Genomic DNA, 21,061 nt, shown 5'->3' on the forward strand with positions numbered 1-21,061 from the left:
ACAACATGGTAAGAGGAAGGAAAAAACCTTCACTTATCAGGCAATGAATGATTTTGTATACACAAGCAGCCTGTATCATCAAATGCAAACCTTGAGAAAAAGCATTATGATCTCAAGAGACAAGTGAGATAGAACCTTCCCCACTGATGCAACCCTACCCTTGTATTCATGGCTGCAAAGTTCTTCGGAAAACAACGTAGAACAGCACAGATGATTGCCATCAAGGTGGAATAATCTTGGCATGATAAAATTTAATATTTCAGAATAAGTATAAACTAGTTGGCTTGCTGAAATTCCCTCATATAAGGAGAATTTTCTATCCAATGTGCACTGAGTTGCATCTGGGAAGTCTTATCATGAAAACTCTGGCAGAATTCTGACTTGAAAACCAGACGGTTGCTTAGGGAGACCTAGAGGAAGGTTGAATTATATATTCACAACCTAAAAACTAATGAATACTGGGATCATATACTACTAAAGTCCAAGAAAATGTCACCTTTAAACCCAGCTCTAGTTAACATATTAATTTAAGTTTCCAAAGGCACAGAACATGGGTAACTCAAAAATAATAATATTTGAAATGAGAGATATTGTACTAAAAGGACAAGAAAAGGACAAATGTATAAAACGAGCGAGGGGAGCATGCTTGCAGGGATGCGCTCTCCATCTGAAAGGGAGGGATGGCATGCTCTAGACCCACATTCCACAACACTCATAACAATTTTCTATCTTCCATGTCCAAAAACCTCTCCCAATGGCTTAGTCATTAAACCTAAATCTTTAACCAAAGTAATGGCACTATATTTGGTCATGGGAAATACCATGTTTGTTTTCATCTTCACTATACAAACAATTTACATTAAATAAACCTTTTAGTTTCAGAGTGATCTTTAGATGTCTGATTATGCAGCAAATTCATCTGAAGGCCAGTCTGCTTAGTCCCTCCAGACCTTTGGGGTTCAATGGATGAGTCCTGATATCGAATTAGACAACCAAAGAGTGAAAGCTCTTGTGCAGTATGTGCAACTGCACACAACCAACATGGGAGCATAACTTGCAATCCTGCAGACAGAAAATGCTCAACTCCAACTGCACAGAAATTCAAACATGGAAACCAGAAAGGCCATGCAGATCAAATTGCAGAATGTTTCTTAAAGCAGAAAACACCTATTATTCTCTACAAGAAAGTGAGAAACCAAAAACTCCTACCAAAAATAAAAAGGTCTGTAAAGTTTACATTTTTACATTATTGCTTTATATGCATTTACACCGTCGTGAAGTCATAGAACAAGTTGGAGATAATACTCAAAGAATAATGTGAAAATGGAACTGAACTAGTTGGAAAAAGATATACATGACCAATCTTGAATCAAATGTGTCAGTACAGATCAAGCGACCATGATTAACATACAGAAGGACATAAGACTGGACAGTGGGTGAAAAGCTTAAACAAGAGTGTTTACCAGATTAGTAGCATTTCTTTTTCTTAGTGTCAACATTGCAGCCTCAGCAAAGGCCTGCGCAGCTTCTGCATCAGCTTCTGCAGCCTCTGCTTCTCTTGCTGCTGTTTCTGCTTCTGCCATGATAGCTTCTGCCTCTGCAACTGCTCGAGCAGCAGCAGCTGCAGCCTCCTGTGCAGTCATATTTCTCATTCGTGCTAATTCTGTATCAATTTGAGATTTTACAAAGGGTTTAACATCATCCCTCTCTGATCTGGAAGTCTCTCTTTGTGCTCCTTCCAGCAGCAACAGTTTGGGAACTTTTCCTTTTTGAGAAGCTGAACTCCGCACTATCCTATACCTTTGGTTCATCTACATGGAGTAATAACATGATGACAATTCAAACTAGAAAAAATGTACTTGCTCTCTCTTCTCACGTTGTTTATTGGCTAAAGAGATCTAGACTGATGTGCATGAGCAGTGAATAAACTATGAGTTCTGCACAGGATAGACTGATAAATTCAATGGCTAAAGAAAGAAGAAAACTTGAGAGCTAACAAGAACCTACTAAAGAGACACTTGCATGTTGCTGGTAACAAAATAGTTGGCGTAGTAAAAAATAACAGTAATGAGTGTGACACAAAATTACAGACACAATTTATTCTATTGAAGCAGAACAAATCTAGTTCATTGGGACTGATATGCATATCTGGCATAGAAATTATTAATAGGGTGTAAACTACAGAGTTTACAACTTGTGTGAAATTCAAGTACAGAAGCATGGAATCAAAACCATGTGTTAAAAAATTGAAAAGTTTGGCAATATATCCCATAAGAATTGAATCATCTCAAGACTCAAGGAAACATCCTTGTAAAATTCCGTAACTACTTAATGCCCAGAAATACAGATATGAAGCAGATTACCTTGATTAATTTCCCACAAGCAGTCAGCAATTTCAATTTTGCAGACAACAGTTCTCTGAAATCAGGAGGAGGCCAGTATTGATCCTACATGGATCCAGAACAAGAAAGTTAAGCCCCATTTTGCAAGGAAGTCTAATTAACCATTCCATCTTGATGGATGTATTATCAGCAATTGACATAAAACAAATTATCAACTTATTTAGTCATATAAAAGACTAGCATTGATGCTTATGCAATATAATGAATGCATAACATGCCTTTGTCCATTATTTATGGTGCCGTAGTTTTATTTCATATACTGACACTGAATAAACCATTCGACATCAGCATGACGTAGATGAACAAGCAATTGTGCCACAAGGACACTCTTTCTTCTTGTCTACAACATTGAGACACAATGACATATACAAGAATTACACAATTTAATTTATTAAGCAAGAAAAAGAGCTGGATGAGTATATGTACTGTACTGAAAATTTATTAACTAGTACAAACAAATGGCTGGACTATGAGGGACAAGGCAAAGTGTGTTAAAACACCGTGAGCATCAACAATGCTAAAGGAATAATGATATTACCTGGCTAGAAGCCTAGAACTTCCCATACAAGAAAAAATATTCACAAAAATAGAATAAAGGCATGACAAAGACGACTGCAAAATGAAATGACAGTACCCATGAAAAAGTATCTTGCAACAAAAAGTTTCATTTTACTTCAATCAAAATGAGATAATGAACATTGACTGGTGAGTATAACAAATTAACAAGTAACGAGTTTAGTGCACATTAGCCCCTAATATTTATGAATGCAACAAAGGGAATATATCAGGACTGAGAATTTTGATTCTCGACAATCTAGAGAACTAAAAACTACAAACTACAAACTACAAAGAGAAAAAGTGAAATTTTAATTCTAAATTTCCTTCAAAGCAAACATCTGAAATAACTTTAGCAGTACATGGAAATACACCTCTATATACATGGCAATAGCCATCTTGTTGGACCCAGCAGGCTCCCTCAAATTTACTATAGCTTCCAATATAAGATTATCTAACCTGCATAAATAGCAAAGAAGAGCCACCAGAGCATTTATATATCAAACTAGCAAATTATAAATCATGAAAGAAAGATAGACCCAAAAGAGAACATCCTGAACTAATTATTAGTTGGAAAATTCAAAATGGTCTGAACAGTCTGAACTGTTATATGAAGCACAACAGAAATAAAAAGACATGACTAAAGAAAACAGCATACATAAATGGAGAACAGTTTGTTATTCTGATAATTCTGATGGCATGATGTAAGATCAGTAAATGGCATGATACTTTTATTGTCATCATCAATGACAATAAAAGTATCTGAAACAAACAAACGTATTAATTTGACATGCATTTCTATAGCAGTGTTTATTGCTGCCGTCTTGTTGCGTTAACCTTACATGATGATAATGCTGCTGTTTGGCCAATATGACATACTCTTATGTACCAGTTCTCACTTCTCATTTATCTTCTTCCTTTGCCCCAGAAAGTAACTAATTTCACAATTAATATTGTGCTCCAAATTGAAGATACTAAAGAATCCACAATGGGAGCAGCACTAGTACAGATTGAGACCTGAGAATAAGATAGCACCAAACTGATGAATAAGCTAACCTTGAGACGGATCTCTTTGGACTAGTAGTATGTAGAGGTTCACTAGACATAGCAAGAGGCTTAGCATCAACAGTTTCATCATCTATATCAGCAACTACTTGGCTGAAGGCAATTGGGTTATCATCATGGTTAAAAATCTGTCGGCTCTTTTTGAAGGCTATTCTACCCTTCTCTCGAGATCCAAATCCATTGGCAGTCACATTCATGTTACGCCACTTGTCCTGTACAATGAAAGAGGAAAGGCATTATGAGGAGAAAGAAGACTTCAACATTCTATTTGCATAGCACCTAGGAGTATACACTTGTGCATTGTCATGTAGGAACTTATGGATAAAAAAGATGAAGCCAAAATTTTGATATTGATGCAGAAATTTTGAATGAGAAATTATTTATCTCAAATCAAGTATTAACTGGCTCAATAATCCAAGTTGAAAACAATATACCTTGAGATCAACATTTGAACGCAAACACAATATTCTACTAAATTCTGGGTCTTTTAATATTGTACGCCATTTGCCAGCCCCGTGTTTGGCAATTCCAGCTTTGAGAGCAAGCTCTTCCTCCTCAGTCCATTTCTGCTTTGGAGCACCCATATGAAAGAGGCCCAGAACACTCCCGGAGGAATTAATTAAAGCGTACCTATTGACCTGCATTTACAAAAGAATCAACAGATATTAACATATGGAAACAAAGTTCAGGAATAGTAAAGAAGCACGGTATATGATTGCCAATGATCAACATGATTGTACAATCACCATTCCATGATCAGATCCCATATCCAATTTAAATCAGAAATGACCAAACATCAGTCACCTTAATATTGATCCACAATAGCACAGCAACCTTGTCTCATACATCAAGAACAGAATGCAGCTTCATGGTAATCTAAAATTTCACTTCAAAATATGCTAAGATATCATATCCTCCATGGATACTGAGAGTGACACAAAAAATTATAAAGAAACAAGACGATGCAGTTTGCCAAAGATAAAAAGTAGCCAGAAATATCTGCAATATCTCATACACAAGCACTTGAAAATGAACAATACAAATTTGAGAAAAGTTCCAATTTCTCATTTTGAAAAATGCACTTCAAACCTTAATTGATTAGAACATGTTTCCTTAATTTGCTGAATCTGAGGCATCACATATTCAGCAACTTAAAACAATATTAGATAATATAAGTAACAGAGGAAGTAATAGCTTCTCAGACATGCAACAATTAGAATCCTTTGACTGATTGTCTGATTGACCAACGAAAGAATTTATGAGAGAACTTGCAACACTAAAGCAAATATAAAGGGAACTATATTTTGGGACCCTTTGGTTTGGCCAAAATTTGATGCATCTCTAACTTTCATTTTTGGTACCTAGCTCTCATACACATGTGCAACAATAGTTTTTCTATCCAGAAAATTAAGTCAATGCAATTTCCAATCGATACTGTTGATCTTTTGACTGTGTTACCTTTCTTCTAATGTTTGCAACCTCCAAACTTTAAAACTGAGAGAATTGGAGCAGCTGATCCAATAGCAGATTCCGCAGCTGCCACTTTTGGAACTAATGACGCAAATGATTGACCCATCATATCATCCAAAGAAATGGAAAACACCAAAAAGTTCGAACTGACAGCAATCCGATCCTAGGGCATTAAAAGAAGAGTACGAGTTAGCAGGGCTGTCAGGCACCTTCAGATTAGTGAAATAAGTAATAGAACTTATTCATTTTCCTTTTTATAAAAAAAAAATCCATTTCTCAGCTAGTAGAAGGTGCATTTGGTCCTTTTGCATCACAAATGAAATTTCAGGAAGGCATTCTGAATTTTTGGCCCAAAACCAGGGATAAAATTCTCCCCAACTATAAACTTATCTACAGAAAAGAATATTAGATCTGAAGATTAACAAAGAGTGAGATCTCAAGCAAAGGAAAGGTAATCATCTTTTATGATTCACAACAGCTTAGATTGGAATATCCAATTCAAAGTACAAGCACAAAGCCACGAACAGTTCAAATTCGCCCGAGAAACGAATGATTAAACCCACTGTCAGAAATGCAAACAAAAATTTCAGCAAAATAATAGAATGGAAATAACAAAAAAATGCAGTGTAAAAATATAAGACGCATGAATTGCACTAACTGAATCCGATTAGAACCCTAAGTTTCTTTATGAATAAGACTATCAAAATTCAGTAAACTAACTAAAACTACTACCTAGGGCAACGAATCCTAAGAGAAAAAAGAAATAGAAAATCGTCGAATAGCAAGCAAATTGAGCGAATCTCCGCAGCTTCTGATCGAATAAATGCCAATATGGAAGTAATTTTGGACCTGCGATGGCCATCGAGTAGCTTGGATTTCCAGGGACGAGAGATAAGGAGAGAGAGAGAAGGAAGTAATATTAACCGCAGGCTTATGGGATTAAATTTTATCCAAAGAGATGAAGGATAGATGAGGTTATAAATTTTATTATTCTATTCCCTCGCTAAACAATCATTAAGAAAAATAAATAAATAAATAAATATAGGAAAAATAAATAAATAAATGAGCTGCAAATTGTTTGATTTTTACGAAGAAGAAATTACAAGGAGCTTCAAATCGGAGAAGGAAAAAATAGAAAAAAAAAGTATTTAAAAAAAAGAAAAAAAACTCGCCGACTGTCTAATTTTTGCATGGAATTGTACTTAGACTCGATTGGCAGTTGACCGGAGGCTAGCAAATTTATAGTTCTCTTCTTCGGTAAATCGCTAATCAAACACCTTTGTGCTATAAGCAAGAGGTCAAAATTAATATCTCGAGGGACGAATGCCAAATATTTGTTCGCTAAAAAGGTTAACAAAAAAAGGATAATTAAATTAGACTCTCATTAGCCTTGTTAATTATCAATAAAAATAAGTAGTTTAAAAAATCTTAGTGTAATCATCCTAAATAATAATGCACCAGACATGGTCGCTATATTTGTTGTCATGTTTACAACTTTGTTAGCCTTTTCATAATATGGGATTAAAAACGAACTGGATACATATTTATATTTAAGTTTTTTTTTTTGGTTACTTTGAATTTAGAATCAGGTACAGATGGGGAACGTAATTATTGTATCCGGTAAATATAATCTTGGACACTGATTGAATTTAAATACGTTCGTGTTTATATTCTAAATTTCTAAATATTTGTGAGTAATGACTGGAATATGGACGGCACAATCAGTAAATCCGTATGAAAATTGCAGTTGAGATTCATTAGGAGGGAAGAAAATAGTCTTTTCATAATACTTCAAACAATATAATACACATATATTAATTTAAATATTACTTTTTTTATTAAGACCGATAGGAAAATCTTGATCTACATTCGACAGAACTGAAATATGAAATCAACACTTTTTTTTTGTTTTTCAAAACCATAGCTCATAATGCAACATAATCAATAGAGGTTTAGTCCGAGCATATTATCAAATACACGGTATACATCGATCGTGCACATCTGATAATTTAGATTATACTCAAAATGAAATACACAAAGCTATAATTGTTTGAATAGACATGACTAAAATTATTGAATATATACGATCGATGCGTTACACATATTCTGAACAACACATCTGAATTATGGCTAAAGTCACCTAATTCACATTTCTTGATCACTTTGCAAAGTGGTGGTTAGTATTTTCATATGAAGTTAATAGATTGCATATGTTGGGTAATCTCCAATATTGATTTTAATTTTTTTTTAATGAAACTGAGTCAATAGACTTTTCGTGGAAACAAAATAAAAAAAAAAGAAGGATTTTAAGTGGAACATGAATTGCTTGTGAGAACGCTAGCTAAATTGACAGGCCAACAAGGCCACAATTGGATTTCAGGTGTATCCACATCGGATCCGTTCACTAGGTCCAAACCCACACCACACAGCTTAATCGATATAGAATTTGGATCCGAATCCGCTAAATCTGGCTCCGAACAAGACTGGTTCGGGTTCGGCGGTCGAGATTCCAGAAGCTTCGCTGCCGCACGAATTGCCATGCTCGCATAGTCGATCGTATCCCCTTCAAAAGCCATCTCCTTCTTGTTCATAAACCCTAGACCTCTCTGCTCATGCTCGAAGCCACCAAGCGCATTAATACCTCTTCCTCGATCCGCTTCGTTCCTCGTCAAGTAATGTTGGAATCCCACAGCGTTGCGGCCATGGAGGAGGGCAAGGAAAGAAGGAAGGATAAGGAGAGCAAGAAGGAGGTGAAGAAGGAGAAGAAGAGCAGGAAGAGATTGTCGGACACCATAGAGGAGGTTAAAGAGGAACCGGAAATACTAGCTCTGGATCGGGCGAATGGTGGAGCTGTGGTTGGAAAAGGGAAGGGGAGAGAGACGCTTCTTCAAGCAATTGCGGCCTTCCTCAAGAGCAATGGGTTCTCTAAGACTCTTACTGCATTCCAGTCTGAAGCCCAGATTGAGGTGTCGATATAGTTCTTGATCTGATCCTGTTCCCCAATCCAATAAAAAAAATCGGATTTTTAGTAGCTACATCGATCATTGCAGCTGAGAAGTTACATGACAATATATATAAATATATATAGGAGGGTTTATGACTGATGATTATATTCAACTTTACAGATAACTCTGGGAGTATATAACACCATTTAGATGCATAGATAACTCCTTGGATAAAACTAGCTCGATTTAGCCTTTCATTAGTGTCTACATGAGTGCTGATTCTAAATGGTAAAGTTTTGCAACAATTTATACAAGCTGATGAGAACAACATTCAGTAGCGTCCTTTTATTGGAAATGCTTAGCTTTTCGCATTCTCGTTCAAATATAGTCAAAAACTATAATTTGATCCTATTATGGATATTCTGAATCAGTTTCCTCATATATTTGTATATACATGACTAGATGAAAGATATTGTTTTGGTGCAGGTTGATGGTCGGGTGTCATCGTTTCTTAAGCTAGAAGATCTGTTTTCCAGGTTCTTAGATACAAGGTATTATAGGACATATCTTTCATTGTAATATTTTGAATATTGCCAGCCTTTTGGAAAATTAATCCCAAGAATCTATGTAGAGTTAAGTTGTTGATAACTGAACTCTGCCGGCTCTGTTTTCACATGTCTGTTAATGATTTTACCAATATCGATTTGTAAAATAGTAAAATACTTAAGGTGCATGAGATACTTAATATATTTTATTTGTATAGCTTATATTATCTATAGCAGCAGGAAATTTTGACGTAGAGCACTGAAGCCGCTTGTAATGCTCAATTATTTACGTTGTGGTTCCTTTTGGGCTCTTTAGCATTGTCTTCCTTTGGCCATACCAGCATCAGACCTCCTTTAGTCAACTAAAACTTGTCTTTACTCTTATTATTTTATCAATTTCATGATTTTACTTTCTTTTCAAATATAAGGGTTCTTGACATTTAATTTAAAGTTTGAATCAGATGACCAAACTGATGGTTCATGAAGTTGATTGGGAATTTCCTAATTATTGGCTCTATTAATCCACAACTTGCTAAATTTTACTTCCAAGTTCTTTACTCCCTGTATACTGATGCTCTTAGCTTGTTTCTAAAATTTGCAGCAATTGTCTTCCAATAGCTAGTATTGATTGCCAAAAGCAACAAGGTATTTTCTTGTTCTTCTCTGTTATTCCTGACAGTGTTGTCCTGATTCTTATCTACATTTTCTGACAATGTTCGTCTTATCTAGTGACTAACTACTTAGAATTTACATCTAGCCTTGCTCTCCTTGCTTCTTTTTTGTTCTAGCTGTAAGGGTGATTTCACATGCAAATATTGCAGATTCTGGAAAAGTTGCCATTTCACGAGAAGCTGAAGGGGAGAATATAAATGATGCCTCCACACAGACGCACAAGAAAAAGAAAAAGAGAAACAATGAAGCTGATAATGAAACAAAGAATGACACAAGTAAAAGTTCCACAAACCACATCTCTGAGGATGAGTTGGAAAAATCCAAGGCTTCGGGTGACAAAACCGACTCTGAGAAGTTAAAAGCAGTTGAACTTTCACATGGTGAAACCGAAAAGAAGAAGGAAAAAAAACATAAATCGGCTTCTAACTCATTATCAGAAAATTCTGTACATACTCAACAAGTAGTTAGTTGTGGAGGGGTGGGGAATGCTGATCAAGTAACTTTGTTGCCGAAGCTCCAGGAAAATGATAAAAAGAAAAGTAAGAAACACAAAATTGTTGTTGATCCTTGTAATGAGGCCAATGAACTTGGCGATTGTGGAAAACTTAAAGAGATTGTTGATGATACAGTAGAGGAAGTGAAGTCACTTGTAAACAACTCGTTGGAGTCAATTGCATACCATAAACATGGTAAGAAAAAGCAAAAGGTGACTGAGAACGTTGAGGAAACAGAAACACACAAGGATGTGAAGAGCAAGAAAAGTTGCGATTTGAAATTCAATGATAATGCGTTGGACAACAATGATTCAACAAATAGAGAGAAGAAAAAGAAGAAAGTAAAATCATCTCAGTCTGAGAACTCAAGCGCATTGATCTCAGATAAGAGAGATGCAGGAGCTTCTCCTAATGATAAGGGAGAGGAAAATGCCCTTGTGGTGGATAATGTTGTTGAGAAAAAAGTTCCCAAGAAGAGGAAAAGGTTTCCTTCCGAAGAAAATGGATCCCAAGAGTACAATGATGTTGCAGGCAAGGATTCGGATGTCCAATATGAAGGTGCTGAAAATAACAAGGAAGCAGGAGCAATCCCCGAAGCTGACAAGTTAATACATGAAAATAAGCATAAAAAGAGGAAAGTAGAGGAAAGCGATGGAAGCAATAAAACACCTGCCAAAGACAGTTCTGGAGCAAATTATCTGAGCAAGGAATTAGCAGGACACAAACTGGAAAATGGACATCTTGAAAATAATGGAAAGGAAGGAAACACATCATTGAAGGTATGGGGAAAAGAAAAGAATTCATCTGAGGTATTTGTGTCCTCTGGATGATGTTTTTTTATTTTTTGTCTGTTTGTCATGTGTAGACTGCATCTCTTGTTGTGCATTATCTCAACTGGCATCATGCAATAGAATATATTTGCATACTACTGTTGGAATGATGTATTTCAGGTGAAGTGATCTACAGAACTAATATCTGCATGTTGAGATGTCTAGGAGCTATATGTTCCTTATGATTAACAGAAACTATTTTGCTTAAGTTAGCAATCCTGTTCCCAATATTAGCAGGAATGCTGGATAATCTGATAGTTTTTATTGCAAATGGTTAAATCAATTAGATGGTTAAATTAGTAATAGGTTGCTGGGTATTGCCGTCTACAATCAAAAGGAGTAATAATTTCAATATCCATGGCCAAACTGAATGTATTGTTCATTCTTGGTTCCTAATGTTTTTCCCCCTTCTGGATACTGTCAGTTCTCTTAATAACCAGCTCCGATGTCAATTTGTCATTCAAACAGTGCAATTTTCTATCAGTTGGTACAGTCAGTGTCTAGATTATGTTGTAATCTACCACTTTTGGATAACAGAATACAAGCTGGTATCAATGATAAGGCATGAACCTTCTTGGCAATTGAGAGGCAAGGTCTGCTCGGCATCTAGAAGTTTGTTCCTTATCATGGCTCTTTTAAGGGTCCTTTCAGAAGGACATCAAACTCTTGATTCTCAGGTTCTTCACATGCCAAGTAATGTTGGCTTAGATTGTCCATTCATCTACTCTGGAAATGGCATGGGGCATAAGGACGACTTTCACCAAAATACAGTCGAAAAATGATACTTGGTTTAGTTGTCGCTTGTCATTCTATTTCGACTCTCAGTGCACTTGTAGGCACATTTAATGTTCATATGTTAGGTTATCCATGTCTGGATTGCCTCAAGATAGGGCAGTTCACATCATGATTCCTGGTCACTTTCAACCATTCCATGAGGTCATGCTGTTCCAGACTTTGTTTTGGTTGGTCTTATAATTTATTTACCTCATTTCTTCTGTTGACTGTTTTGAGTTTGAGTCCTTGAAGCAGCACAATCATGCCTCAGCCAGTTATATACATGTGAATCGTCTCTCTATTGTTTGTGCCATTCTTAATTAAATGACATCTATTCACCGAAAAAAAATGTCCCTTTCTTTGAAAAGCAAATCTGAATTGCATATTTTCTTCCCGATTCATATTATTTTAAAGCCTGAAACATCACATTTGAAAGAGATTACATCATTGCTTTGCTATTATTCGTGCAGCCAAAGACGACAATTAATGCATTTCAAAGGGTGAAGGTAGAGGAGGTTAAATTTGCTGATGAAAAACTTCAAGATAATTCATATTGGGCTAAGGTACTTCATCTGTCATCTATTTGTCTAATTTTTGTGATCCAAGTTTAAGTTGTAATCTTTCTGTTCCTTGTATGTTTGGCTGCAACTAAAACATTGCTCCTTTTGTCATCTTTGCAATCATCTCTCAGGGTGGTGCAGACAGTGGATATGGTGCAAAAGCACAAGGAATTCTTGGCCAAGTCAGAGGAAGGTACGGTATTTAGAGGGGAAATTAGTTAAGGTGGAGGGTAAAGGGTTGGAATTGAATCAGCGCTCTTTTGATTCATGTGAAACATTATTTAAGGTTTTTATTAGAAGTCTGCAAATATGTGGAACCATGCAAGTATTGTTGGTTCTACAATATCAGTAGGTAGTGAAGCTCTTTTAGGAGCAATGTATTTTGAAAAATACTGCATCTCTAGGCATCACATATAATTTGAACAAGAACGGCATTAGGAAACCAAGAACAAGGAAAACCAACAATCTCGTAGACCAAGTGGACCTTATCTTCTCAACAGAAGGTTTGAAAACTGTTAATTTTTTTTTAGTTTGGGCGATTGTCAAATTAATATATTATGTTTTCTGAACTCGTATGATATTCTAAGCTTCAATTGATACAGCCTTCAAACACATCAACAAATCAAATGGCCCCTTGTTTCAAACTTTTCGGCAGATGGGTATGCTTTGCAAAGTGAAGATGATGCTAATGTTTTTCTTAATGGTACTTCAGGGACTTTAGACACGAGAAGACCAAGAAGAAGCGAGGAACTTACAGGGGTGGACAAATTGATTTACAATCACATTCAGTTAAGTTCAATTACTCCGACGAAGAGTGACTGGCAGAAATTATATTTGCTGAGCGCTGTTCACCGTCTTCTGCAGTAACTTGCGTGAGAAATTGCCTATTTTGTAATGCCTTTTTTTTCCTCCAGGGAAATTGCCATTTTGTAATGCTTGTACTCTGGCAGTCCAATTTTGCATCGGATTGTATTTGAACTATCATTTGTTAAGACTAACTGGAAATTATAATCCTACAATCTACTGAATACTGGTCGTTGCCTATGCTGAAGTTGATTACTTCTTAAATTTCTTTTCCACTCTTTGTGGGGTTTAACATCTGACTGGAAGCTGAGCCAAATGATGAAACAACTAGTAAGTATTATACCAATCAGAATCCCCTAATAGTGAGCATCCATTAGTAAAGTTTCTCCTCCTGATTGGTAAGATTGTGGAAGAAACTTTACTAATATAGATCTGGATATTTAATAGTGAGCATCCATTAGTAAGATTGTGGAAGAAAGTAGTATAGATCTGGATATTTAATAATCTTAAGTCTATCTTTTACACAAAAATATCAAGTTTTCGATCAATTTGCTATTGTTTCCCAAACTTGTACTGTTCTACTATACCTTTTAAATATTTATCACCCTATCATTATATATTCTTTACCAACTAAGCACTCTCATAATTCTTCTTAGGTAAATTACAAAAGACGGCTCAAATCACTTTTAATAGTTTAGAACAATTTTAGAACAATATAATGCTTTCACAGAATATCTTGCTACGTAAATTGATGTCTTATAAAGCGATTAATTATATCGGCTTTGTGAGACATCGATTTACCTAGAAATAATAAATCGGCCAAAAACTATAAAAGTATCTAAATTAGGTCATATGAAGTAAGATAGATAGGACCTTTCCTATCCGATGTGACTACTGCATCAGAGCGGACTTTTGGTTTCATTATTAAATCTCCAATTCTTTTTCCTTTTTAATCAAATAAATTTAAAACAATTTCTTTTTTACCTAATTTTTTTTTTGCTTCTTCATTTGACTTTTAGGAGAAAATCATACACTTTATTAAATTTTACTTCAGCAACTAAACACATACTACCGTTTAACAGATAGAATTAAAATAGAGAAAAAATGATAATTTATTATGTGATAAAATTAATTTTTATCTTAATTATTTTTGGGTATTTGGTTAAAAAAATAGATAAATATTAGATAAAAATATGAGATAAGAATAATATGTAGTTGCTAATTAGGATAAGAGTTAAAAATGATCAAATTGATCTTATGACTCTTTTCTTAACATAAATAAATATTTCTGAGAAAGATGGTAAATATGTTTTAAATCAGACAATATTTTATAATTGTTGGCTAAAAATTATGTAACTATCATCACAAGTAAAATCACATATGAGTCACTATCACAGATAAATCACATGTGAGTACTTGAATCTGAATTATAAAAAAGATTAGTCATTCTAATATACCACTAAAGTTAGAATAGTTATTATCTTGAGATAAAATTAATCAGATAAATGGGGTTTATTATTTATATCCCAATAATTTTTCAGCTATTTGACAATAGAATTTATCACAGATAAACTTTCTTATGGGCTTTGCTAGGTCTCTTTAAATACTTTGGTAGGTCAACATATCTTAGAATTCCCCTGAAAGCAAAGCAAGCACATACTGAGATGAAAGATAGAAAAAATTATTTGGAGTACGGTGCTCTAGGACGCCCAATTGCTTCATTATGAAACTTAGAAGCTAGAAAGGAGTCTAGTATTACAAGTTTAGAATACATCCTACACTAGTTGTTATAACATACTTAATGGCTTTATTATTATTATTATTATTATTATTATTATTATTTGAAGGAAAGCTTGTATGCAAGTTCTAGGAGAATGTTGTTAATTACTTCATTGGATTATATCACATATTTAACATACTACAAACACTCACTCACTTGGAAAATTATAAAAAGAACATGGTGCGAAGAAGAAAGCATAATCTCGAGCTTATTAACTTATCAACAACTCTAAAAACTTAGATTATTAAGAAATAATTTTCTTTTAAAATTTTATGCTCGAATGTTTTTTTTTATTTAAACAAAATTAAATTTGACTTAAATGAATTGATATTTTATATTTGAAATGACAATTATGTCTGTACTTCTTTCTGTTCGTCCAAATTATCATCAGATGCGTATTATTATATCAATCATACATATTATTCGACAGTTACTGATTCTATTTCGAACACAATCACAATCGTCAAATATATACAATGAGCCTCCAAACATAGATTCAATCAATACAATCTCTCTCTCTCTTCCCTTGTACTAAAAACAAAAGCATCAAAGAAAATATTGATCTACCTTACATTTACAATTTTCTGCCCAATTACTATACATAATCATTTTTTTCCCATTTTCGATGAATTATTTATTTGAAACAGAGAGAGAGAGTTAACTTACTATATAGTTTCTCATAAAGGGACAACTTCCTATATATAAAGTAAGTAGTAGTATGACATTTGAATATGGCCATGCTTCTCTGTTCCAACATCCAACTCAAACGTAACAATTAATACACAAAAGTACAAAGCCTGCCAGATCTTTGCCTTACATAGCAAGCGAGCCACAAACCCTTTTAACCCCCCTACTACTTACTTCTCTTCTCTGGGAGGCATAAATAAATCGTACACAATGATGTCAAATTCAAACCCCTTGTAGTAATAGCAGTAGTGTTAAGACTCCACCCAAACTCCCATCAGACGTCCATTTCAAAACCAAACAACACACCCCGCCCCCCCCCCCCCCCCCACACACACATGAAACTTTGGAGTAATGATATCCATGCAGCATAAAACTTAGGGTAGTGCGACAAAATTTAAAAAGGGCATAATGGATCCATGCTAGTGTGGCTGAGGGGAAGAGGACAAGTGATGATGGATTTGGTGAAACCCTAGACAATGAAAACGGTAAACCCTAGATGGACTAAAAGTGAATCTAGGGTTTTTTTTTTAAAATCTTTTCAAGTTTTTATAAGGGTTTGAATCTAGGGTTTCGGTGAGCTTTTTGGTATGGGGTCTAGTGTTAGGATAAGGTCCTTATGGTTACTTGTAACTATATGTTAACAAGATATAAATTATGTAACAGATAAAACATTAAAGAGTGTACATATAAATATAAATTAAAGATTTTATAAGGGTATATATGTAAAATAGATAAATATATATATATATATATTTGGTGTATGGTTTCGTGTAGGGGAGTATTTTTGGGCCTTGGGAAGCACGTTTGACTGGCCCGAGAGGAATAAATATTTGAGGGTCCGGACCAACTTTGGATATTCGAACTCGGGAAAAGATCGGCGATGATTTAGGATAAATGGGAAGATATGATAAAAGACTTTCTTATATATTCTTAAAAACATATTATAATTATCCTTAAAATCTTTGATTTTTTTTTTGTAATTATAAAAGTTATTACGATATTTAGTTATTATTTTAGAATAAATAAAAGAAGTTATTCTGTGCTAGAATAGATAGGGTGGGTTAAGGATAAGATGGGAATGAAACGGTGGTTTAAGGCATAAGCATCGTTTCAATTATCGAAATCCAAACTATTTCTGACCTCACGTGGCTCTACGGCATCATTTCGGAAAGCCCCTGTCGCTTGGCGTACAAAGACAGCAACAACCTCAGCTTCGAGTTCTGACACGTACCCCATCATTACGCCCAAAAATAATCGCAACCCCGCTATAGATGCTCCCGAGGAATTCCAAAAGATCGCCGATCCCCCTCCCCCCCCCCTTCTCCCTCCACTGCTCTCTGTCAAAACTTTACATAAACCTCAGCAGCTCAGCTCTGAGGTTTCTACTCCCAGTTTACTGAAACCTCTCTCTCTCCCTCCCTTCTCTATCTATGGAGTATGAGAGGATCCACAAAGTTCAGGTATCAGAACCCACTTCTCTTTGTTCATAGATCTCTCATGCTTGTGTTTTTGTTTTTGTTCTTGTGGTAGATATGTATTTTTTTTCCTCTTCTCTCTTTTGGGACTTGGGGGTTTCCTTAGTACTCTGTTCTTTTTAATGGGTTGTATCTTGAAATGTACTAGGAATGCATTTATTTGAAATCCAAATTAGATGAGTTCTATTGCTGCTATAGCTGGTGTTTGATTCGTTTCGGTTTTGTTCAGTGGAGATATAGAGTAAGGTTCAGTACTTAAGCACTGCTATCTCTTGGCCCACATATACTACTGTTGATAGGAACATCTATAGTTTACTTTGCTTGAAATAGGTAGTGGATTTGTTTTTTTGAGGGCTCTTTCCAGATACACTGGGCTTTGAATGCAGTTTTTTATTTTGGCGCACCCAAGAAAGAGGATCTTGGTTTTGAGCTCACTTGTTTTGTGATTTCCTTTTGGTAGTTTTTGCAATGGTGATGGAAACAAAGTTTAGATTGTAATTGTCTCCAGAAGTGCTCTCTTTGGTGCGGATGTGATATCTTATTTTCGCCCGTTTGATTCAAAGGAGACCTTCCTTTCCTCAATAGGTGTGAAATGATTGAGAGAGAGGTTAAATGAAGTGTTTTTAATTGGTGTACTATGGATGCAGATGGGCGTAATATCTCCTAGTAAGCTCAAGATGAAACTATTAGGATCCCATGGTGTTAGGAAAAAGGAAGGAGCGAGTAATTCCTCGAGAGCATCGCCTTCCAAGCTGGAGGACATGGAGCACTCAAAGAACAGCTTATTAGCTGGTGAACATGATGAAGGTTGTCTGCAAATGTGAAACTTTTGAAACAATGTTTGCTTTGCAATCTAAAGTAAACTGTTACGAAAAGTTATATGCATAACTACTGTCTAATGATACCCTTTGTTGCGACCAACAGATCGATTGGAAGATTCTAAAGATGCTTCTACTATTAATCTGACTACAAAATCAGGAGCTTTAAGATCAGAAGCTGATACAAGTCTTAGTAAGGTTGAGAATACTTTCCAGGATGTCTCCTATCAACCTCAACCGATCAGCAGCTTGAGCACAGTACACCCAGTGAGATCTCTCGAAGAAGGTGGCAGTGGTTATGATAGTTGCCAAGACAATGGCAGCACCCATAGTTTTGAGTTCCACAGAGAAGAGAGAACAGTGCAACATCCAGTGGTTGGTCCATTTGTTAGGCCAATTCCATCAAAGTGGAATGACGCAGAGAAGTGGTTAGTGAATAGAAGTTTGATGCATCCGAATCCGAATGTCTTAAAGAAGGCTGTTCCACAAAATCAAGGGACTCGTCAAGTAACTTCCAACTTGGTGAGGGTCGTTCCGGAATCATTGAGTGGAGAACAAAGGCACCATATATTCACATCATCGGATATTAAAAAGAGTAATTCAACAAATGCCCCCTCGGGAAATTTGATGGATAAATTCTCTTTTGTTCATAATTTCTTGCAATCAAGCTCGGACTCTGCCAACGGGGCAAGTGGACTGACTGAACTATCTTCAATAGCTGGATCTCATAGCAAGAACCTTTCTGGCTCAGGAAGTCCAACTAGTGAGACAACAGGTAATCTCATGGGTCATCTATCTGTATTGACTTCTTCCTACTTTGGCAAATAATTTGTGCAGAAGTATAGCATATTAGGCACTAAAAGAATCTGATGATTTTAGCGATGTAACTAATTTCACTGTTGTTACAACTTACAAAAGTGCCATCAATTGTATTGAGACAACTTGGCTGAGGAGTTTACGACAGTTGGGTAGTTGCCAATAAAATTAGTGAAAAAAGTGCTAGGTAGTTAACAAATATTGTTTCACTAACATACATTAAAAAACCATGCCAGATTCAACATTTTGTTTCTTTTAAGCCATTGAATCTTACTGTTTTCAACAATTGCAGATAAATTTTGTTTCTCTTTGTTGAGTTCAATTGAGATTATCTTCCATTAAGAGCTTACATTGCTGAATTTTTAGAAGAAAACTGTGCCATGCAATTGATTTCTTTCTTTTTTTCACTCTTTAATATTACTATTTTCCTCTTGGTGTTATCTAGCCAATTTGATTAACTTCCAGTGAATTATGCCCTTTCTATCTCTCTGTACTCAGTTTCGATGCGAGATGTGGGAACAGAGATGACTCCAATTGCAAGCCAGGAGCAATCAAGGAGTGACACTCCAATTGCAGCGACAACACCCACTCTAAGCCCGCTATCTTCAACGCCATCAACTCCTAAAAGAGGAGCACCGACATCATCTCCTGCAGAAGCCATAGACAATAAAACAGGAAAGAGGAAGAAAGTTGGTTTTGCAGAATCATCTGATAGGGAATTGCAACTTAAAATTAAGAGAGAAATCGCTGCTCTTGGCATGCAATTAGGCAAGGTGAACATTGCTTCCTGGGCCAGTAAAGACGATGCAATGCCTGTCTCGCCATCTTTTAAGATGGTTCATGTGGACCAGCCTGTAAAAAAGGAATACCAAGCTCGCGCAGCAGAGTGGGAGGAATCTCAGAAATCTAAACATGTGACAAGGTAAGTAAATTGTTTTTCATTTAACAATTAAACTTAATATTATGTTTAATAGGTGAGTTGAGTACAGAAAAATGTCCCTTGGAAGGCCAAGTTGACGAAATATGATTGGCCATGTAGCAATTTCTAAAGCAATTAAATTGGTATTAAAGTTGCACCTTTGCTGGGCATTTAGTGCATCACTAAGCTTGCATTATATCCTTCAGGTTTAAGCATGAAGAGATCAAGATACAAGCATGGGAGAGTCATCAGAAAGCAAAATTGGAAGCCAAAGTGAAGAGAGTTGAGGTATCTTCCTTGCTTTTCATTTTCACATGGTAGACAATTCCATCCATCTTTAAAGGATTTATACGATCTAGATGGTTAGAACCAAATACATTCTAAGTAAAGGAAAGCAAAGAAAATTTGAGTTCCTGGAATAATCTTTATGAAAATTTCAAATTTACGTTCTCAAGCATTCATCATTAATCGGAGGCACGATATTTTTCCTGTTGATCTACATCAGGCAAAAGCTGAACAAATGAAAGCCCGAGCACAGCAAAAGATGGCAGAAAAGCTCACTCTAACGCGCCGTAAGGCAGACGGAAAACAAGCCATTGCGGAAGCCAGAAGAAACCGGCAGGCTGCTAGATTAGCTCGACAGGTCGAACAGATCCGCCGAACTGGCCGTGTACCGACACCACATTTTGGATTCTGTGGTTGGCTTTTTTGATGGTTTGAGTCCACAATGCTTGTATTTGTCTTCAGTGTTTTAGCTCAGTTGAGTATAGTGGTGGTGTTCAAGTGTGTGATGACACAGACCCTCCTGTGCTTGGTTTGTATATGAAATTGTTATAGATGTATTCAAGCAAGTCATCCTCTAATGGTGCTTTTCATGTTGTCTGATTCCTTATGCCCAGAGGTACTAATAGTAATATATTCTGGTCATATAAATTTGGCAATCTATTCGATTGATTCAGCTAAAGGAAGTAAGAAGAGTTTGGACTTGTTAACATTTGGATTAACCTATATACTACTGTCAATAACATAACCTTGCATAATACGAAAAGAATTATCGTAATGTTTCTTTTGTATTAGTACGATAAGTAAATAATCATTTATTTAAATGCTAGTTTACTCTAATACATATTTCTCTTTTGTTTTTCTATTTAATATTTTACATTTATCAGTTATTATTTTATTCTTAAAATAATACTATTTTAGTTAAATTTTTTTTCTCATTTTTTCTTTGTCTTCTTTCTCCCACCTATTATAAAGGATTTTTAAGCATTTGACAAAAGATATTTACTTTTCATATCATATCAAGTGTAATAATTAATTATATCACTATGGTTCATAATTAAATATTGTAATAATTTTATTTAAATCTTCTGAATTATTACTATTTTGTTTACATACATTTTTTAAATTAAAAGAATATTCACATATAACTTTTGAACTAAAAAATAAA

The 21,061-nt window shown here is 35.4% G+C and overlaps 3 protein-coding genes across 7 annotated transcripts; 2 read left to right on the forward strand and 1 right to left on the reverse strand.

Moving 5' to 3' along the window:
* Positions 1 to 597: 597 nt before the first annotated feature.
* On the reverse strand, positions 598 to 6,483 carry LOC140763281 (single myb histone 5-like). 4 transcript variants are annotated; one of them, XM_073101395.1, is made up of 8 exons: positions 6,342 to 6,483; positions 5,481 to 5,655; positions 4,457 to 4,660; positions 4,014 to 4,234; positions 3,332 to 3,416; positions 2,364 to 2,447; positions 1,464 to 1,811; positions 598 to 1,089 (listed from the first exon to the last, which is right to left on the reverse strand). In XM_073101395.1, exons 3-8 carry the CDS (start codon positions 4,604 to 4,606, stop codon positions 985 to 987), a joined length of 993 nt encoding a protein of 330 aa, XP_072957496.1. In that variant the 5' UTR covers positions 4,607 to 4,660; positions 5,481 to 5,655; positions 6,342 to 6,483; the 3' UTR covers positions 598 to 984. The 4 variants fall into 4 exon arrangements, with proteins under 4 accessions (XP_072957496.1, XP_072957497.1, XP_072957499.1 ...); XM_073101396.1 differs by having other exon boundaries at positions 6,225 to 6,380; XM_073101398.1 differs by having other exon boundaries at positions 600 to 1,062; positions 6,342 to 6,479.
* A 1,544-nt stretch (positions 6,484 to 8,027) lies between these two features.
* LOC140763333 (uncharacterized) lies at positions 8,028 to 13,355 on the forward strand. 2 transcript variants are annotated; one of them, XM_073101471.1, is made up of 7 exons: positions 8,028 to 8,458; positions 8,924 to 8,988; positions 9,584 to 9,627; positions 9,804 to 10,957; positions 12,223 to 12,315; positions 12,444 to 12,505; positions 13,025 to 13,355. In XM_073101471.1, exons 1-7 carry the CDS (start codon positions 8,105 to 8,107, stop codon positions 13,128 to 13,130), a joined length of 1,878 nt encoding a protein of 625 aa, XP_072957572.1. In that variant the 5' UTR covers positions 8,028 to 8,104; the 3' UTR covers positions 13,131 to 13,355. The 2 variants fall into 2 exon arrangements, with proteins under 2 accessions (XP_072957572.1, XP_072957573.1); XM_073101472.1 differs by having other exon boundaries at positions 8,030 to 8,458; positions 9,804 to 10,927.
* A 3,546-nt stretch (positions 13,356 to 16,901) lies between these two features.
* Positions 16,902 to 20,506, forward strand: LOC140763363 (uncharacterized). The gene is made up of 6 exons (XM_073101523.1): positions 16,902 to 17,043; positions 17,706 to 17,865; positions 17,983 to 18,651; positions 19,191 to 19,614; positions 19,818 to 19,899; positions 20,117 to 20,506. The coding sequence occupies exons 1-6, from the start codon at positions 17,014 to 17,016 to the stop codon at positions 20,321 to 20,323; spliced, it is 1,572 nt and encodes a 523-aa protein (XP_072957624.1). The 5' UTR covers positions 16,902 to 17,013; the 3' UTR covers positions 20,324 to 20,506.
* The last annotated feature ends 555 nt before the right edge of the window (positions 20,507 to 21,061 follow it).

This window comes from Typha angustifolia, chromosome 7 (assembly GCF_048772165.1).
Source record: "Typha angustifolia cultivar Huaian chromosome 7, ASM4877216v1, whole genome shotgun sequence".
NCBI lineage: Eukaryota > Viridiplantae > Streptophyta > Magnoliopsida > Poales > Typhaceae > Typha > Typha angustifolia.